General features: G+C 40.0%; 1 protein-coding gene across 3 annotated transcripts in view; it reads right to left on the minus strand.

The window, feature by feature from the left end:
• MYO1D (myosin ID) overlaps window positions 1–17,847 on the minus strand; it is a 423,241-nt gene that overhangs the window by 250,081 nt on the left and 155,313 nt on the right. For all 3 annotated transcript variants that reach the window (XM_069089918.1, XM_069089920.1, XM_069089919.1), the window contains exons 11-14: window positions 15,565–15,735; window positions 8,343–8,413; window positions 6,637–6,711; window positions 2,912–3,044 (exon numbers count right to left, since the gene is read on the minus strand). In XM_069089918.1, the coding sequence (XP_068946019.1) occupies window positions 2,912–3,044; window positions 6,637–6,711; window positions 8,343–8,413; window positions 15,565–15,735 (450 nt within the window). The remainder of the gene's footprint in view (window positions 1–2,911; window positions 3,045–6,636; window positions 6,712–8,342; window positions 8,414–15,564; window positions 15,736–17,847) is intronic.

Below are 17,847 nucleotides of genomic sequence, written 5' to 3' on the forward strand. Positions count from 1 at the left end.
AAAGATCATGTCTTTTATATCATGTGGTGATCTCAAATTAAAAATCACAACTTTGGAAAAGCATGGTTGAAATTGCTGTACGGGAACTGGGCCACAAAAAACAATGAAGCAAGGTCTTACTAGAAATGGCAACAAATGAAATCCCAATGCACAGACCAACCAGAGATTAATAGTCATCTCCACTGGTCTCTATCTGATTTTTTTTGCATCATGATATCATAGATTGAGTTTCCATTGCACACCCAGAAAATTGGCAAAGATGGCAAAAGATAAATATACTCAATGCTGAAGGATTTATGGAAAGACAGCAGCACACCGACACATTGTTGTCGGAGCTGTAAATCTGAGCAACTATTCTGGAAAACAACTTGGAATCATGCTAAGAAAGTGTCTAAAATGTGTGAACAAAACAGACTTTCTATTCTTGAAAGCAGAAATTAGAAAGAAAAAGACAAGAGAACAATTGGAATATAAGGAGGATTGGAATCAATATCCATAGTCTTTCATCCAAAAAAAGGGAAAAGGACCTATCAATACAAAAATATTTATAGTGGTTCTTTTTGTGTTGGTTAAGAATTGAAAATCAAAAGGATGCTCATCAATTGGGGAACAGTTAAACAAGCTGTGGTATATGATTATGATGGAATTTTATTGTGCTATAAGAAATGACAAGCAGAATGATTTTATAAAAACCTGGAAAGGCTTACATGAACTGATGCAAAGTGAAGTGAGCAGAACCAGAACACTGTACACAGTAACAGCAATAATGTTCAATGAAGAAATGTGAATGACTTAGCTATTCTCAGCAATACATCATCTAAGACAATCCCAAAGTCCTAATGATGAAGCATACTATCTGCCTCCAGAGAAAGAACTGATATTGACTGAATACAGACTGAAGCATGGTCTTTTTCCACTTTCTTTCACTTTTCCCCTTTTATTTGAATCTTCTTGTACAGAAAGACTAATATGGAAATGATTTACACAATTGCACATGTATAACATATCTGATTGCTTACTATCTCAGGGAAGGGAGAAAGGGAGGGATAGAATTTGGAACTCAAAACTTTAAATAAAAATGTTAAAAAATTGAAAAAATATATCCATAGTCTTTGATTCACAGATCCCAGTGAGACATGTACCCATGAAAGTTAATGATAGGAAGAAAAGTCTTATATACACCAAAATATTCATAACAACACTTTGTAGTATCAAAGGATTAAAACAAAGTGGGTGCCTATCAGTTATGGGATGGCCAAACTGTGGTACCCAGAAATAATGGAAAGTCACTGTGCCATAATAAATAATGGACACGAATCCAGAGAAGCACGAGAATTGTATGAATATGAAGTGATGCAAAGTGAAGTAAGTAGAACCTTAAAAGCCACATATACAGTGACTAACAAAATATAAATGGGGAGAAAAGCAACAAGAAGAATTGGAACTAAATGCTAAATAAAATTATAATGACCAAATCTGGTCCCAAAGAAGAGAGATGAGAACACAGAAGTGAGAACTATAGATGTGGAACATTACATATAATGTCAGATTTGGCTGATATATTAATTTTGCCAATCTACTCCCTCCTCCCCACCCTTTCTGGTCTGTTACATGGGATGGCTCTCTGAGAATGAGAGGGGGATATATTAGTAAATGAAGGTGATGTAAAAACTAAAGATATAGGAAAATTTTTCTAAAGGAATCATAAAACATTAGGGCTAGAAGGGATATTGGAGATTAGCAGGGTCCCTTATAGATCTATAATCCAACCTGCTCAATTCAGAAATGAGAAAACTAAGGTTAAGTGAATGTCTCATTCAAGGTCACACTGCAAGTTAGTGGCAAAGCCAAGACAAAAAAAAGACAAATTGCCTGCCTTTGAGTTAGACTTTCTTATTGAGAATCTCTTTTCATGTGCATGGTGGTGAGGCCTTAAGAGACTCAAGAGATGCATTTGAGCCACATTTCTATTTTAACTTTAATGATAGAATGACAAACATGTCACAGATTGAAATTACTGGGAGTGTAAATTGTTAAGTAATAATAATCATAATACTAAGAGAGAAGAGACAGGAAAAGGAAGTCAGAAGCACACAGGAACACAAAACAGGCAAGAATTCCAGAATGCCTGCCGATTTATCAAAGTTGTCAGCAACAATAGTTAGAGCAAAGGCCTGATATTTTAGGACATAGAAAAAAAATAGACAATAGACCTAGGTGATCAGTCAAGCAGGAGAAGCCCCCCAAAGAAACAGTGGAAAGTGGAAGCATTTATCAAGACTACATCTTTATGTTGCAACAGCATAAATCAGAGCATGGCAGCACTTTACGAAGAATAAAAAGATTCCACCTCCTCTTGGAAACTCCTACAAATTGTCTATTTCCAAAGAGAATACAATGACCCCTTATAATCAGGAGCTATTTTTCATGAATATCTTTTGGCCAGTATTAGGGAATATCGTTGTTAAAGAGTTTTAGTGTTTCTTAGATTCAGAGCTTGGAAGGTGCCTTCCTCAGAGGTCATTTTGTCCAAACCTCTTGTTTTTCAGTTGAGGAAAATGAGGCCTAAGACATGAAGTGACTTCCAGGTCACAAAGGTATTAAGGATCATAGCACATACCTCAAGACTTTATTTTTGGTTATGACAGACATCAAATATCAAAGTTAACATGAAAAACCCAAAGATATTTAAGAATAGCATTCAGCCTGGGCAGTACTGTACCATGATGCCAAAAATGATAATGGTGAGAACTGTATTATTCATAACATTCAGCTTGAATCAGTGTGCTTTAATTTGAAGACTAAAACTAACTGGCATTGCCTAAAGAAGCAAACCAGACACATATTACATGAAAGGCATGTCAAGAAGAAATCAAATATTAAAATGGAAATTAGGTCAGAAAATAATTACCTTTGATGCCAGGTTGTCTACTAAGGCAATCATGGAATTCTTAAACAAGGTAGCAGCTGTTAAAGGTCGTTTGGTAACCTCTGTAATGCTCAGTTTGCCTTCGGGCCACATGTTCTTCAGCACAGGATTTGAACTAAGAGCCGTAGGAAAAGAAATTCAAATACATCAATTCCGATAAGTTCTTCCAAAAGCGATAAGCCAGCCTGCTGAGCTACATCCTGAGTGTCTTCATTTGAACTGCAGGCGGAACTCAAAAGAGCCCATTTCAAAAGGATAAAGTGACAACAAATCCATAATGACAAGAAATGCACGGTTGGTAGAGACTTCATTGAAAAGCATGTTTTCCAAACTCTTTTGAACTTTAAAAGGAGTAACTATTAGAAGAAGCGTTTAATCATAGTATGCTAGACTACCCAAATAGGGAACGTGAGTCTCATAATATAATACGAACTAGGTGAAAGAAAGGAAATCAATATTCATCATCATAACTATAACAAGGGACAAACCACTGGTAAGATGATGATCCCCAGATTTGGGTCAGGGAAGGTAACAATAGCAGAGTTTTCCAACCTGGTACAATGTTAATATGGACACCAGAGGAAACTAGTAAGTATCTATTGTGTATAATTCCTTCTGTTTGGTGCTGGGGTGGGGGGATAGGAAAAAAATAAGATACAGTCCTCCCCTTCAAGGAGTTCACAGTATCATAAAATATCTGAAAAAGCAGGTACATACCTAGGAACCACTTCAAAATGACCTGATACCTATTTGCTCCTATACTTACAGGAGGCATACAATAAAAAGTTGTTTAGAGTCAATGAGAAAAACTGCCTTTGGACATATTTTCTAGTTAAAGAAGATAATTGTTAGGCTCCATTTTTGGCCATTCATAGTTTTCCATTTGGCCACTAAAGTGATTTTTTTCTTTTTTCTTTCTTTTTTAAATTCTCTTTCTTTTTAAAGCGATTTTTCTACAACATAGGTCTGACCATCACCCACATATTTGATAAACTTCAGGGGTTCCCAATTTGCCTCTAGGAGCAAGTACAAGATTGTTTGGCCTTTGAAGTCCTCCAGAACCTAGCCCTCTCCTACCTTTCTAGTATTCTTATACTTTGGCACCCAGTACACTGGCCTCCTGGCTGTTCCACGAACAAGACCGTCCATCTCCCAGCTCTGGGCATTTTCTCAGATTGTCCCCCATGTCTGGAAACGTTCTTCCTCCTCCACTCTAACTACTGAACTCCCTGGCTTCCTTTAAGTACCAATTATTAATTATTTCCTATTATCTTGAACATAGCTTATTGTATATTTATTTGCAGGCCGTTTTCCCTATTAGAGCGTAAGCTCCTTGAGGGCAGAGACTGTCTTTTGCCTTTTTGTATTTCCAGCACTTAGCACAATGCCTGGAATATAGTAAGTACTTAATTAATGTTTATTGATTGATTTGCCTTGGTCTAGGGTCTCATTTCTCCCCATCCTGTCTTGAGTATCTTTGATTTTATTCAAATCAGATTGCAATGTTCACATGGCCCATTTGTGTCCAACCTATGGTAGAGTCTCCCAAGTTCATATTGGTCTCATCAGCCATGGTCAGTCACATTGCACCTTGACTCAAATATAGCAATGTCATTTTAGTCTTCTTCAACAACAAAGGACAACAACCAATCAGACTGTGAAATAACATTGCCAGCAACATCTCCCCTTTTTTATAACAGGAAATGGACATTTTCCAAGTGGGAGAAAAAGAACCCAGTGTCAATATTCTTTTTATGTACCTGGTCTCCACTTACTAAGTCTGGGCCCTTTGGCCTCTGTCAGTTTCTCTGATTATATTAGGATACTCACTGCATATCACATGTATTTATATTCACAATACTGTTTATATGCAGGAGACAAATAATATGTGCACTTATTTTTCCCACCCTTCAAAAAAACCCTGGGGATTTCACCGATGTGAGTACTCTCTCCAACAGGCAGGAACACAACCCTTCTGAGATTTCTCATTCTGTGAGATTCTTGCCCGTGTCCTGCCATTACATGGGGGCAGGTGGGGATGCTCGGCCAAACTCCCGCGGGCCATGCTCTGTGTCTCTGTGCTGTGATATGGGTACAAGACAGCATACTGGCTGCCCGTCAGTTGTCCCATTTTTGGGGATGGTACTGCCCCATTGGATTATCTGGTCACAAGTCTCTGAAAATAACTTATATGCTATTTCTGACATGCACCTTGCTGTTGGTAATGTGCCATCGCCTATTTAGGCCCACCCACCACACATCTTTGCATGGACCTTTGGGGGAAGCACAATTTTGATTTTTTCAAGATTGTGATGCTGAACAATGGCCTTATCACATCACTGGAAGATAAGGGATATTAAAAATGATGGGCTTTTATTTCAGGGAGAAGCTGGAGGTCACTGAAAGTTCTATGTAATTTCCAAATAGAAACTCAAATGCACTATATTATGAATATACGTCACACTCAAGAGACACTTCATCATTGATTAAATCCAGCTGATCAAGAAACTTTGTTGGAAATTATCAATGTCACATACATATTCTCACATGTATGTATAAAAAGCCACTCTCTCCATGCATATCTAGGCCTTCTTTGTTATCTGAATATTAACAATAATAATAGTTATCATTTATTATGCACCTATTATGTGCCAAGAACTGTCAAGTGCTATACTATATATCATCTCATTTGATCCTGCCAACAATCCTGGCCCTATTATTATCCCCATTTTTCAGATGAGGAAACTGAGACATAGAAAGGTTAAGTAAATTGCCCAGGGTCGTGTAGTTAAGTAAGCGTCTGAGGTGGGATTTGAACTCAGGTCCTTCTTTCTCCAGGACCTTACAGGAGTACCTGCACTTATAAGAGCATTTTCTTTTGGTCTAGATCTGTGACTTCATTAGGAAAGAAAAATTGCCAGGGAGGAAATTCCCCCTCCCATTCCAGATAAGCAACTCTGCTGCAACTTAGAGTCAGAGTTGCCAGAAGCACAAAAAAGGTAAGTGACTCGTCCAGGGTCACATAGTCAAACACAGGTCAGAGGAAAGACTTGAACCCAGGTTTTCCCAACTTCAAGGCCAGCACTCTATTTACTATAATACTATCTTCTTAAAAGGTCTCATTGGGAATGAAAAGCCACCATACCATGGAAATACTCACTAGTAAGCTGACTACTTCTAAAATAAAGTTCTCACTTACATCCTTCCCAACTTAACACTCGTGTCTCTATTCACTGTGTCAATATTTTTGCCAGCTAGAATGAGGATGATGTGAATGTCAAATAATTAAAAGAAATTTCTAGAAAAGGTGATTGGGTCACCAAATATTTATTCAACAATGACCTTATTCATTATCATTCTGCAAATGTTAAATGTTAAGTGAGGGATGATCACACATTGTGCTAGCACCCAATTTTGAGAGAAGAATTATGGCAAAAAAAATCAAGACTGATTCATTCTTTATGATTCAATCTTCTCAAAATTACTTCAGAGTTGTAAGTAAAACCTAATCGTGTTAGAAGAAAGATAAAACAAACTTATTTTTGTAGTTCCAATGAGACCTCCCCCTCCATACTATTTACTCTGAAATCATTCTCCCCGATTAAAGTGATCTTTTCCCAGCATCAGTTACCCTCAGCAAACAATACATAACACATATAAAATCCTCTGTTATGTATTCACAAAACATGATGAAATGTGACCCCTACCTGTTGTACATGAGGCGTTTGAAGTCTTGAAATAAGGTGTCTTTGTTTTTGTCAATGAAGCCAATGACCGAATAACTAATGAGGAAAAGAAACCAGAGTTACTGAGCAGACCTAGGGAAGGGTCACCTTCCACTGGTCTACAGGTAGTTTAAGAACTCTAAGGCATCACTGAAACTTTCACTAATTACTTACCAACAAGCTAAAGGAATCACCAAATTCACCCTTTAGGACTGAGTTATTTTTGTTCTTAAGGGGGAATGGAAAGGCAAGCATTTAAGTGTCTACCATGTGCCGAGTTCTATGCTAAAAGCTTTATAAATATCACAAATAAAACAAATACTATGTCATTTCATTTTAACCCAAAAGAATGAGAGGAGCAGATGTAGTATAGGACCTCAGAAGTTGAGGGGAGAGTTTCTTTTTATTGTTGTCGATTCAAATACAAAATTTAACATTTAGTCAAGAGGACAAAAGATAGCCTTGTGGGCACTCTTCAGACATGAATATCTTAAAATCATAAAAGACTTCTTACAGATGCATCATCAGGGATCATTTCCGATTGGACCTCAGAAGACCAGTATCAGGCAGAGTATAAAGCAAGAAGACCATGCTTGCCAAAGGCACCATGACAGATGAGCTGGGGATGAGGAAGACTGGGAAGGACGAGAAGGAGAAGAATGAGAAAGTACAAATGAACAAAGGATTCTCTATAGAAAGTTATCTCCAGATGCTCCTGTTTGGGGAGGACATTTTTCTGATAGAATCAGACAAAAATGGAGAGTTTTAAGCAGTGTCAAAAACCTGCATAGAGGTCAAAGAGAATGACAACCGAAAAAAGAAGTCTTTGGATTGGGCAAGAACATAGACATGGGTGACATTTCACACACTGGTTCTCATGAAATGTGTTTATGGAAACCAGACTGCTGGGAGTTAAAGAGATGTCACGTTCAGATGTAGTTAGGTAGGTTAGGTGGAGATCAGATATGGAGGTAGTAGTCTAGACACTGGGAATGGTGAGCCAGGGATTAGGGAGAATTCGGGTCAAGGAGAGGTCTCTTGAAGCACGTGGGATTTGAATTGAGACTAGAAGATTAGCAGCAAAATGAAGAGGAGGAGGTGATGAAGGAAAGCATTCCAGCCATGGGAACAGCCAACGAAATGGCGGGGGAGATGGAGAATCACATATGAACCATTGTAGCAGACCATGGAGTGTGTGGAGGGGTAAGAAGTAAGAAGACTTGGAGATGTAGGAAGGGGGGAGATTATGAAGAACTTTAAATGTCAAACAGAAGATTGAATATTTGATCCTGGAGGTGACAGGGGACCAATGGATCTGACTGTAGGCTGTGGTGAGATGACATGCTCCAACCTGGACCTTGGTAGCTGAGTGGAGGATGGGCTACAGGGAGTTCATCCAGCATGAGGCAGGGAGATCATCCAGCAGACCACTGCATCCATGCCTGTGGCCTGATGCTCTGTGGATAACTCCCTAGATTAAATCTCCTGTCTGTATCTGCCTATATAATGTTAGCAACTAATTCAGTCTGGAATAATAAAGAAAATGCAATTAAATCAAAAATGCAATTAAATTTTAAGAGAATGAGGAACTATAATGAATAAGTGAATAATTTAGAACAGATTTCCTCTAGCTATATTTTCTGTATCAAGTCATTAAAAAGGTTGTTACAGAAATAAAATATACTCACACTACATCTCCAGCATAATGCTTAATTCGAAAATCTCGATCAAACTCTAGGGTTTTATCTGTGGCACAGAGCTATAAAAAACAAAGTTGGATATGGTTAAAAAGAATACATTTTCATTTCCCTAAAAACCCAGGCTACCCTGACATTGAAGTGATAAACATTTCCTTTATTCATTATTTGTCTTATTGTTCTGGCCCATCTGTGCCTTCTTATTCATTTCTCCGTGGCCACTTTAGTGATTCTCCTGCATCTTACATTCCTTCACTCCTTAATCTATCAGCTTATCTGCCTCACAATAAGTCTTATTTCTGTGGGATACTTATTCCCCATGTCTTGGTTCCCAGGCTGCCAAACACTGGAGATAGGCATAAAACCTGCCCTCGGTGGGTTCGCATAGTTGGTGCTACTAAATTGACTACATTTGGGCACTCCCTGTCGTTCAGTAATCATTTTACTAATTTTTCTCCCCATTACAGCCCCTGCAAATACGCTTTTTAACATCCTCTATTTTCTTTATGCCTCTAACCGCCTGTATCCTTTCAGAGATGACCTTACCTCCTACTTTATTGAACTTAACTCATTAACACTCTCAACTTGTATCTACATCACGAAACCTTTCTGAGTCTTCATCAATAGTTTCCTCCTCCTTAATAATATCTCCAAAGCACAGGTTTTCCTGCCTCTTCCTTGCTAAAGCTAAACCCTCAACCCATGCCCCCTTATCTCATTCCTTTCTATCTCTTTCATCAACTATCCATGTATGTATACACACATATATACATAAATATACACACATTCACTGAGAGATCTCGTAGATTTTTCAAAACCACATATCCAATATTTCTACATGTGGTAGCTGAGTCCCATGTCCATCCCATAGTTTTCCACCACCTTCCCTGGAGGGTGAGGGAACAGTGGGGTGTGGTGGTCTCCCTTGATGTGTACAGGTGTCTCCTACTGAATGAAGGTAGGCAGAAGAAATTCAGTATGGGACTTTGGCCCAAGAGAGAATCAGCCCTTGTCAAAGGCCAAAGAGTAACATTGAGGGAAATGTTTATCCTCCACTCCTTGGGACCAAAGCCTTTTCCATTGATAGGAGGAGGTTGGGGATTAGGTCATGTTGCCCAACTGGAACTGTATAGCCTGAGACATGGAGTACATCTTCTGCCCAACTTGTGACCCTGGATGACCAGGACATGCTACTCTGCCTCCACCCAGAATCCTTCACTATGGCCACATGACCAGTCCATCGTTTCTTCCTGCCACAAAATTCTCTGATGACATTCTGTAATCTTGCTCTTTAGAATTCTTTCTTGGTTATGTGCTAAAGCCTACTCACACTCACCATGTACTCCTACTATCTGTAAATGTGTTTTATGGATTGTTAGAGGTCTCCAAAACTTTGGGTAATTATCCCTTATTGAATGGCTTCATTTACTTGGTCCTGGGACCAGTGAGGAATGCATGAATCAGCTCATCTAACAAGGCAGAACTGCACAAAGCTATCGGAGACTTCTGTTCATATAATACCCATGTCTCCTAAAAGTCTTCTATTTAGAGGACTGAGAATTGAAAGAGACTGAGGCATCTCTCTAGACCATTTAAATCAGTCCTAACCAATCTGAATGGACAAAGTTTTGTTGAATGGTCTGGATTTTGGTTCTTCCCATGGTCTGGGACAATAAATAACAGTTACATATTGTCAAATATTTTAAAATCCCAACCATTCATTTCATAGATTACTGGGTTGATTGTGGTCATCTCCATGACATTTCCATTGAACCAGAAACAAATGTTTGGAAGACTACAGCTTCTTAAAAATTTTTTTTTGACTAGCTAATTAGTAACTTAAAATATGATATTGCTTGGCACAAACCAGAAAAATCATAGAATAATTCAACAGGAAGCTTATTCAAGTTTTCTTTTAGTACTAAATTATCATTTTTGGGCCCAAATCCCAGAAAATAGCACTTTGGAAACTCCTTTCTGTCTTCTTACTTTTCTATTCACCCCAGACCTCTATGTCCAGTCACACCAGTCACTCCAATCCTTCCATCCATCCTTCCTTCCTTCCCTCTCTCTTTTGCTTTTTGGAGGGAGGAAGGCAGGGGAATTGGGGTTAAGTGACTTGTCCAAGGTCACATGGCTAGTCAGTGTTAAGTGTCTGAGGCCAAATTTGAACCCAGGTCCTTCTGGCTCCAGGGTTGGTGCTCTATTCATTGCTCTTTCTATCACCCTAGCTAGGAGTGGGCAACCTGCAGCCTTGAGGCCACATGTGGCTCTCTAGGTCTTCAAGAATCCAAACTTCACAGAACAAGTCTCCTTAATAAAAAAGACCCTTTTAAAAAATCATGAAATTAGAATAATCAAGAAACAGCAATGTTCCAACATATAAAGACAAACAAGAAAGAAGTTTGTATACGAAACTACAAAATTCCATCATGTATGATTTGTTAAAGTAATTTAACCCTGTGGTAACAAAATTGTCATGTTTGTACCCCAGACTTTTAGCTACTTGCCCTAATGCCCTTTGCATACCTGCTAATTCCCCAGAGCCACAATCTGCTGTCTCCAGTCCACTAAAAAAGGGAAGAACTGAGGGTTTTTGTTAATCCTAACATTTTGTTGACTGTCTGCTTTCCTTTGCTGATTATTGCTGACTTAGCCTGCCTATATCGTGTTTGTATGCAGTCATTTGCATGCTGTCTCTCCCATTAGACTGAACGAGAGCAGGGATTATCTTTTGCCTTTCTTTGTATGTCCAGTGCTTAGCATAGTGCCTAGAACATACAAGGTGCTCAATAATTAGTTATTGGCCAACTGACTGGGCCTCTCGCTGCTGTTGGGCAATCCTTCGATCAATTTCTTTATTCCCTATCTCATTACCCACGGTTAACTGCCTGCTCCAAATTTTATGCTCAAGCCTTAACTCATAACTCTTTTTTTTTTTTTTTTGCTTTTTGGAGGGCAGTTGGGGTTAAGTGACTTGCCCAAGGTCACACGGCTAGTTTTTGTGTTATGTGTCTGAGGCTAGATTTGAACTTAGGTACTCCTGACTCCAGGGCTGGTGCTCTATTCACTGCACCACCTAGCTGCCCCTAGCTCTTCACTCTTACTCCCAGATAATTTCAACTCCTGTTTTATTTTACTAAACCTGAGATCATTTGCTCCCCACAATTCCTCTTCTTTTCTATGCCTCAAGAATGTTCTGTTTTCACCCATCCTCTTCTGTGCATCTCAGAGATAGAGGTGGTTCTCCTGACCAAGGGCTACCTGGACCCTCTGTCTCATCTTCTCTCATTTCTTCTGGAAGCTGGTGCCATCAATCAGCTTATCTTCAATCTTTGTCTATTAACTACTTTTCCTTTTTTTCCCTAACGTTATCCTAAAAAATAAAACTCTAAAACTTCCCTCAATTTCACCGTGTCCCATCTCTTGTCTCTTTTTCATTGTGAATGATAATCCAACACACTCTCTCCATCGCCAGACTTCTAGAAGGTTGTATTTATAGCCTCAGCACCTCATACAATGCCCGTCACAGAGTAAGGTTAATAAATTCATTGCTGCTTGATTGCCTTGGCTTTCAATTGGTCTCCCTACATCAAGTTTCTCCCTATTCTAATCCATCCTCTACACAGCTACCAAAATGATTTTCTTAAAACATAGCTCTGACCATATAATACCCTCTCTACCCTGTCACTGTTCAGCAACTGCAATGGCTCCCTATTAACACTAACACCACCACCAGCTCACATTTATATAGCGCTTTAAGGTTTGCAAAATGTTTCACAAATATTTTTTTTATTTGATCACAACAACCATGAGAGACAGTTGCCATATATATCCTCATTTCACCAATGAGGAAACTGAGGCAGACAGTGGTTAAGTGATTTGCCCAAGGTCATACAGCCAGTGTCTGAGGTAGGATTTGAACTCAGGTCTTTCTGATTCTTGGCCCAGATCTCTATCCAATGTACTACCTAGGTGTCTCTCTATTACTTCTAGGAGCAATGGCTTTTTGGCTTTTAAAGCTGTTTACAAATTGGGTCCTTTCAATCTTTCCAGCCTTCTTTGCCTTCTATATTGGCCTATGTCCTTCTCATATGATCTATTTGGCACTGGCTGCCCCTCCACGCCTTCTTTATTTCTTCTTCTCAGAATCCCTGAATTCCTTTAAGGCTCAGGTTGAGCATCACTTTCTGCAGATCTTTCCTCATATTCTCCCCTCCTTCCCTTTTGTATGTAACCTATATGGAGCCATTTAGCTACACATTGTTTCCCCCACTAGAATATAAACTCCTCAAGGGTAAGGACTATTTCTCCTTTGTATCTCCAGAGCTTAGCATAGTGACTAACATACAGTACGTTCTTAATAAATTCTTCTTGACTGATTGATACAAAGGGTAATCTATATTCCTCCCTGGCTTCTATCTCTCTCCCTTCATCTATAATGGCCCTTGCAAAAAGTTACTAATGATCACTGATTTTCAAATCCAATTTTTTGAAGCCCTTGTCCTCCTTGACCTCTCTGTAGAATTTCCAATCCAATCCAATGCAATTCAACAAGCATTTATGGCAAATCACTTAACCTCTCAGTGCCCCAGGCAGCTCTCTGAGCTAGCTGAAGAACAGCAGCTGATCTGATTAGCAGAGAGAGTTTTCTCATTCAGAGTTCCTTATACTAATGAAATCATAGACCTGAAATGACAACCCAAAAATTGCAGGGCACTATGCAAGGTGCTTGGGATACAAAGATGCAACAAAAAAACCATCATCCAATCTGCTGGAAAGTGGGGCATGACAGGTAACCATCTATACATGATATTGAGGAGGGAGAGAGCTAATTAGCAACTAACAGGGTCACAGTTTGCTCTTGTGGGCTGCCCTCTTCTTGCAAACATTCTCCTTTACCTTGTCTTTCATGATATTGACCGTTCCTGGTTTTCTAGTCTCCTGACTCCCCTTATTCTTCCTATCTGCTTAATACAAGCATTCCGCATGATTTTGTCTTTGACCTCTTCCTTCCTTCCTTCCTTCCTTTTTGGAGGGCAATTGGTGTTAAGTGACTTGCCCAAGATCACATGGCTAGTTTTTGTGTTATGTGTTTGAGGCCAGATTTGAACTCAGGTCCTCCTGACTCCAGGGCCAGTGCTCTATTCACTGTGCCACCCAGCCGCCCTGACCCCTTTCTTTCTTGTTCTCTTACTCTTTCCTTTAATGTTACCCGTTCTCACTACTCTAGTTACCAACTTTCTGAGGAGGATCATGAAATTTTTATCTCCTGCCCTGAACTTTCTTGAATTCTGAGCTCAACATATCGAACAGGGCTAAATGTCATTTCTACCTGAATGTACTACTAACACCTCAAATTCAGTATTTCTAAAACTGAAAAAAAAAAGTCTTCTTTTCCAGGAAACCCGCCTCTCTTCCTGATCCCCTTTCTTGGGCTAGTGATAATAGCTAGCATTTTTATAGCACTTTAAGGTTTATAAAACTCTTTATAAATATTACATCATTTGAGTCTCACAAGAACTCTGGGAGGTAGGTGCCACTATTGGCATTTTGCAGACAAGGAAACTGAGGCAAATATGGGTTAACTGACTTATGCAGGGTCACACAGCTATGAGGCCAGATTTGAACTCAGGTCTTTCTGACTCCTGGCTCAGTCTATCTACTTAACCAGCTAGCAAGGTGCCTGGAGCTAATGGCATCAAAATCTTTCCAGTCACCTGTCTTTGTAACTTCAGTCATGTTTATCCTTACTCTCTCCCTTTCTCCTCACATTCATTTGGTTATCATAGTCTGCCAATTCTGTCTTCCAGATATCACTCAAATCTATTCTCTCTTTGCCATTTGCACTGCCATTATTCAAGCCATTAATTTCTGCCACCAGGACTACTGCGGTAGCCTCTGAACTGCTTTCCTAACCTCCAGTCTCTCCATTCACTTATGCATTATATATGATTATAAGATTTAGGAAGAAAGGAGAAAGTTCAGACTTGGGATTTCCTTAATGCTGGTAACTCTGAGGAAGGAAATGGCAAATCTACAATTTATAGTCTTAGAAGAGTTGTCTAAGGTGGTGGTCTTCAACTCAACAGAAAAGGATCAAAAAAAGTATATATAAGGGCACATAGAAAACCACCTATTCGCATTATCTGTGTTTTATTGTATCTTTATTTGTTTTATTTATTTTGTTAAATATTGACCAATTACATTTTTATCTGGTGTAGGTAGGATTTGTCCAGGGTCAACCATTCAGTATCTGACTTGGACCCAGGTTTTCTTGATTCCGAGGCTGTCATTCTAGAAGAGAGACAAGGACTTCAAGGGAGAGGAATCAAGGATGATTCAGAGGTTATTTGCATCATAGAATGGCAGAACCAGTAACAAAAATAAGGAAGTCAAGAAAAAGAACAGGTTTTTAGAGGAAAATGAGCCAGCACTGTGTGCTGACCCAACTGAGTTTCACCTAGTGTGTTACTTATCACACACAGCCTGAGACAGAAGAGGGCTTTTCTTGAACCCTTCCAAGACTCCTCAGTGTCACATTAGAAACACAACCGAGCCATGGGTGGGCTGGATTACACAATGACACAAATGACAGAAGAGCAATCTGCCCATGTAACAAAGTGTAAACGTGCAGAAAAAGCACATAGAGGAGGCTTCTCTTCTCTGTACTCAGGGAAGAAAAGGTCTTTTCCTCTTTGGAGGCAATACCTCTTTTTTCAAAAAAGAGAGGGTGCTTAGAGCCCTATAAAGATGAATAGTGTTGAAAATCCAACACATTTTGTAGCAGTTGGGACCAAACCTCACATTCCAGAATATATCAAGGACATATGTTATTTTCACTGTCACTGTTATGGGAGGCAGGGGTAAAAAAAAACCAAAAAAGAAAAAAAAGAAAGCCTTGTCACATGGGAAAGAAGTCGGTACCTATTGGTTATAAATTACATCATAATTTCTAAAGAACCCGGTTCACATTCCCGGATTTTACAGCACTGAGTAGGCGAGAGCTCCCTCTCCTGGATCTTCTGATGATTAATCCAGTACCAAATGAACTGCAGAAAGAATTTCTCTATAGGATCCAGTCAAACTGTAGATGCTCATAGACACCCTCTTCTTCCCTGTTATAAAGGGTGTCGAGCCATTTAATGAAGTCAATAGTGGAGGAAACTGTTCCAGATGAAGCAAATGGGGGAAATCTCATGAAACACGTTACCTTCCGGCTGGAGAAATGGGCATGCTTGCCGAGTTTTGTGTTCAGGGCTTCCAGGAATATTTCATCAGTCACTTTGCCCACATTCACACAGGCATCGTCCAGGACAGCAATGATCCCCTTGTGCTGCTGTTCCACCAGGTCGACAATGATTTGATTGTTAAAATAATCAATCTGTAGAATACAGAGAGTAGAGGGATTTATGGGTCTTCCCTAGCTTGGAAGAATGAGAGAGGAGGAGAAAAGAGGAAGCAGATGAGCTGATAAAGCATCAGCATAGACAAGCAAACAAATGGTGAAGCAAAAGCAAAAGAAAACCGATCAAAGCACCTGGGAATTCATTTCTAAGAACTTATGTTTACCTGAGTGCAACAACAACAAAATCATCACCTCATAATCAAAGTCTGGTGACCAAATGAACAAACTAAAAAATACACTGTTAAAAATATGAAAGTGTTATGGAACAGTAAAAACAAGAGGGAAGGAGGGGCAGAGTCAAGATGGTGGAGCAGAAGCAGGACCTTCCCACAGCTCCGGCTTCCACCTTCCCCAATCCATGTAAAAGGGGACTCTAAACAAACTTTGGAGTTGCAGAACCCACAAAATGACACAGAGAAGCTAACCTCCCACTGAGGACAGCCCGGCAGGCTGGCAGCAAGCGGCCAGCTCAGTGCTCTGGGAGCCAAGCCCAGCCCCACGCCAAGGCTTTAGCTCCAGGGCGGGCCTGAGCAGCTGCCAGCCGGAGGGATTCCAGATCAGCAGCAGCTGTGGCCATTTCCAGATTTATCAACACATAGATGCGAAGGACAAAGTGAGAGGTCAGTGCAGTCTGGACTTTGGGACCCAGTAAGTGGGAGTGGCTTTTGTCCCCGGGCTGAGAAGCACAGCCAGCCAGCGCCACGTGGCAGCTTCAGCTCCTGGCCTGCAGAGTGTAGGGGGACCAAGCATCAGTCTGAGGGGTAATCGCTTTTGCTTTAACCTGCTTGGATATGGACTGCAGTCTAGGGTAGAGGTCCTGGGGTGTGTGTCCAGCTTGCCAGAGCGTGGGTAGTCCTCAGAGAGGGCATTCATCTAATACCTCCGGCAACTGAGAAAACCCCAGCATTTGGGATGAAAGCTCCCCTGTGTGGTGGCACAATCCTGCTGTGGCAAAAAGCCCAGGGGTCAAGTGACTGAGGGGCGACATGACCAGGCAAAGGAAACAAAGCAGACAGAAGATTCCAACATTAGACTCCTATTTTGGGGACAAAAAGGAGCAAAGCATGGAACAGGAGGAAGACAGTAAAGTCAGAACTCCTGCACCAAAAGCTTCAAAGGAAAATACGAGCTGGTTACAGGGCATAGAGGACCTTAAGAAGCAGATAAGAGAAGTGGAGGGAAAATTGGGAAGAAAAATGAGAACGATGCAAGAAAATTATGAAATGAGAGTCAACAGCCTGACTGAGGAAAATCATACCTTAAAAAATAGACTAACTCAAATGGCAAAAGAGGTTCAAAAAGGCAACGAGGAGAAGAATGCCTTAAAAAGCTGAATTTGCCAGATGGAAAAAGAATCTCAAAAGCTCAATGAGGAGAATCGTTGCTTCAGAATTAGACTGGATCAAATGGAAGCTAATGACTTTATGAGAAACCAAGATGCTTTTAAAAAGATCCAAACAAATGAAAGAATAGAAGGCAATGTGAAATATCTCATGGGAAAAACCACTGACCTGGAAAATAGATCCAGGAGAGATAATTTAAAAATTATTGGACTACCTGAAAGCCATGATCAAAGTAAGAACCTAGAAATCAGCCTCTAGGAAGTTCTCAAAGAAAATTGCCCTGATGTTTTAGAACCAGAGGGCAAAATAGAGGTTGTAAGAATCCACCGATCACCTGCTGAAAAAGATCCCAAAAAGAAAACTCCTAGGAATATTATAGCCAGGTTCCAGAATTCCCAGATTAAGGAGAGAATATTACAAGCAGCCAGGAAGAAACAATTTGAATATTGTGGAAACACACTCAGGATAACCTAGGATCTGGCAGCTTCTACACTGAGGGATCGAAGGGCTTGGAATATAATATTCCAGAGGTCAAAGGAGCTGGGATTAAAACCAAGAGTCACCTACCCAGCAAAACTGAGTATCATGTTTCAGGGGAAAATATGGTCATTCAGTGGTATAGAGGACTTTCAAGCATTGTTGCTGTACAATGAGATTTCACTAAGATTCCTTCTGGTTCTAAATCTATGAACCCATGATGTGTGTGTGTGTGTGTGTGTGTGTGTGTGTGTGTGTGTGTGTGTGT

Source organism: Petaurus breviceps, unplaced genomic scaffold, assembly GCF_028583685.1.
Source record: "Petaurus breviceps papuanus isolate PSGF00001 unplaced genomic scaffold, PetGlider_PUasm1.0 186, whole genome shotgun sequence".
Classification (NCBI taxonomy): Eukaryota; Metazoa; Chordata; class Mammalia; order Diprotodontia; family Petauridae; genus Petaurus; species Petaurus breviceps.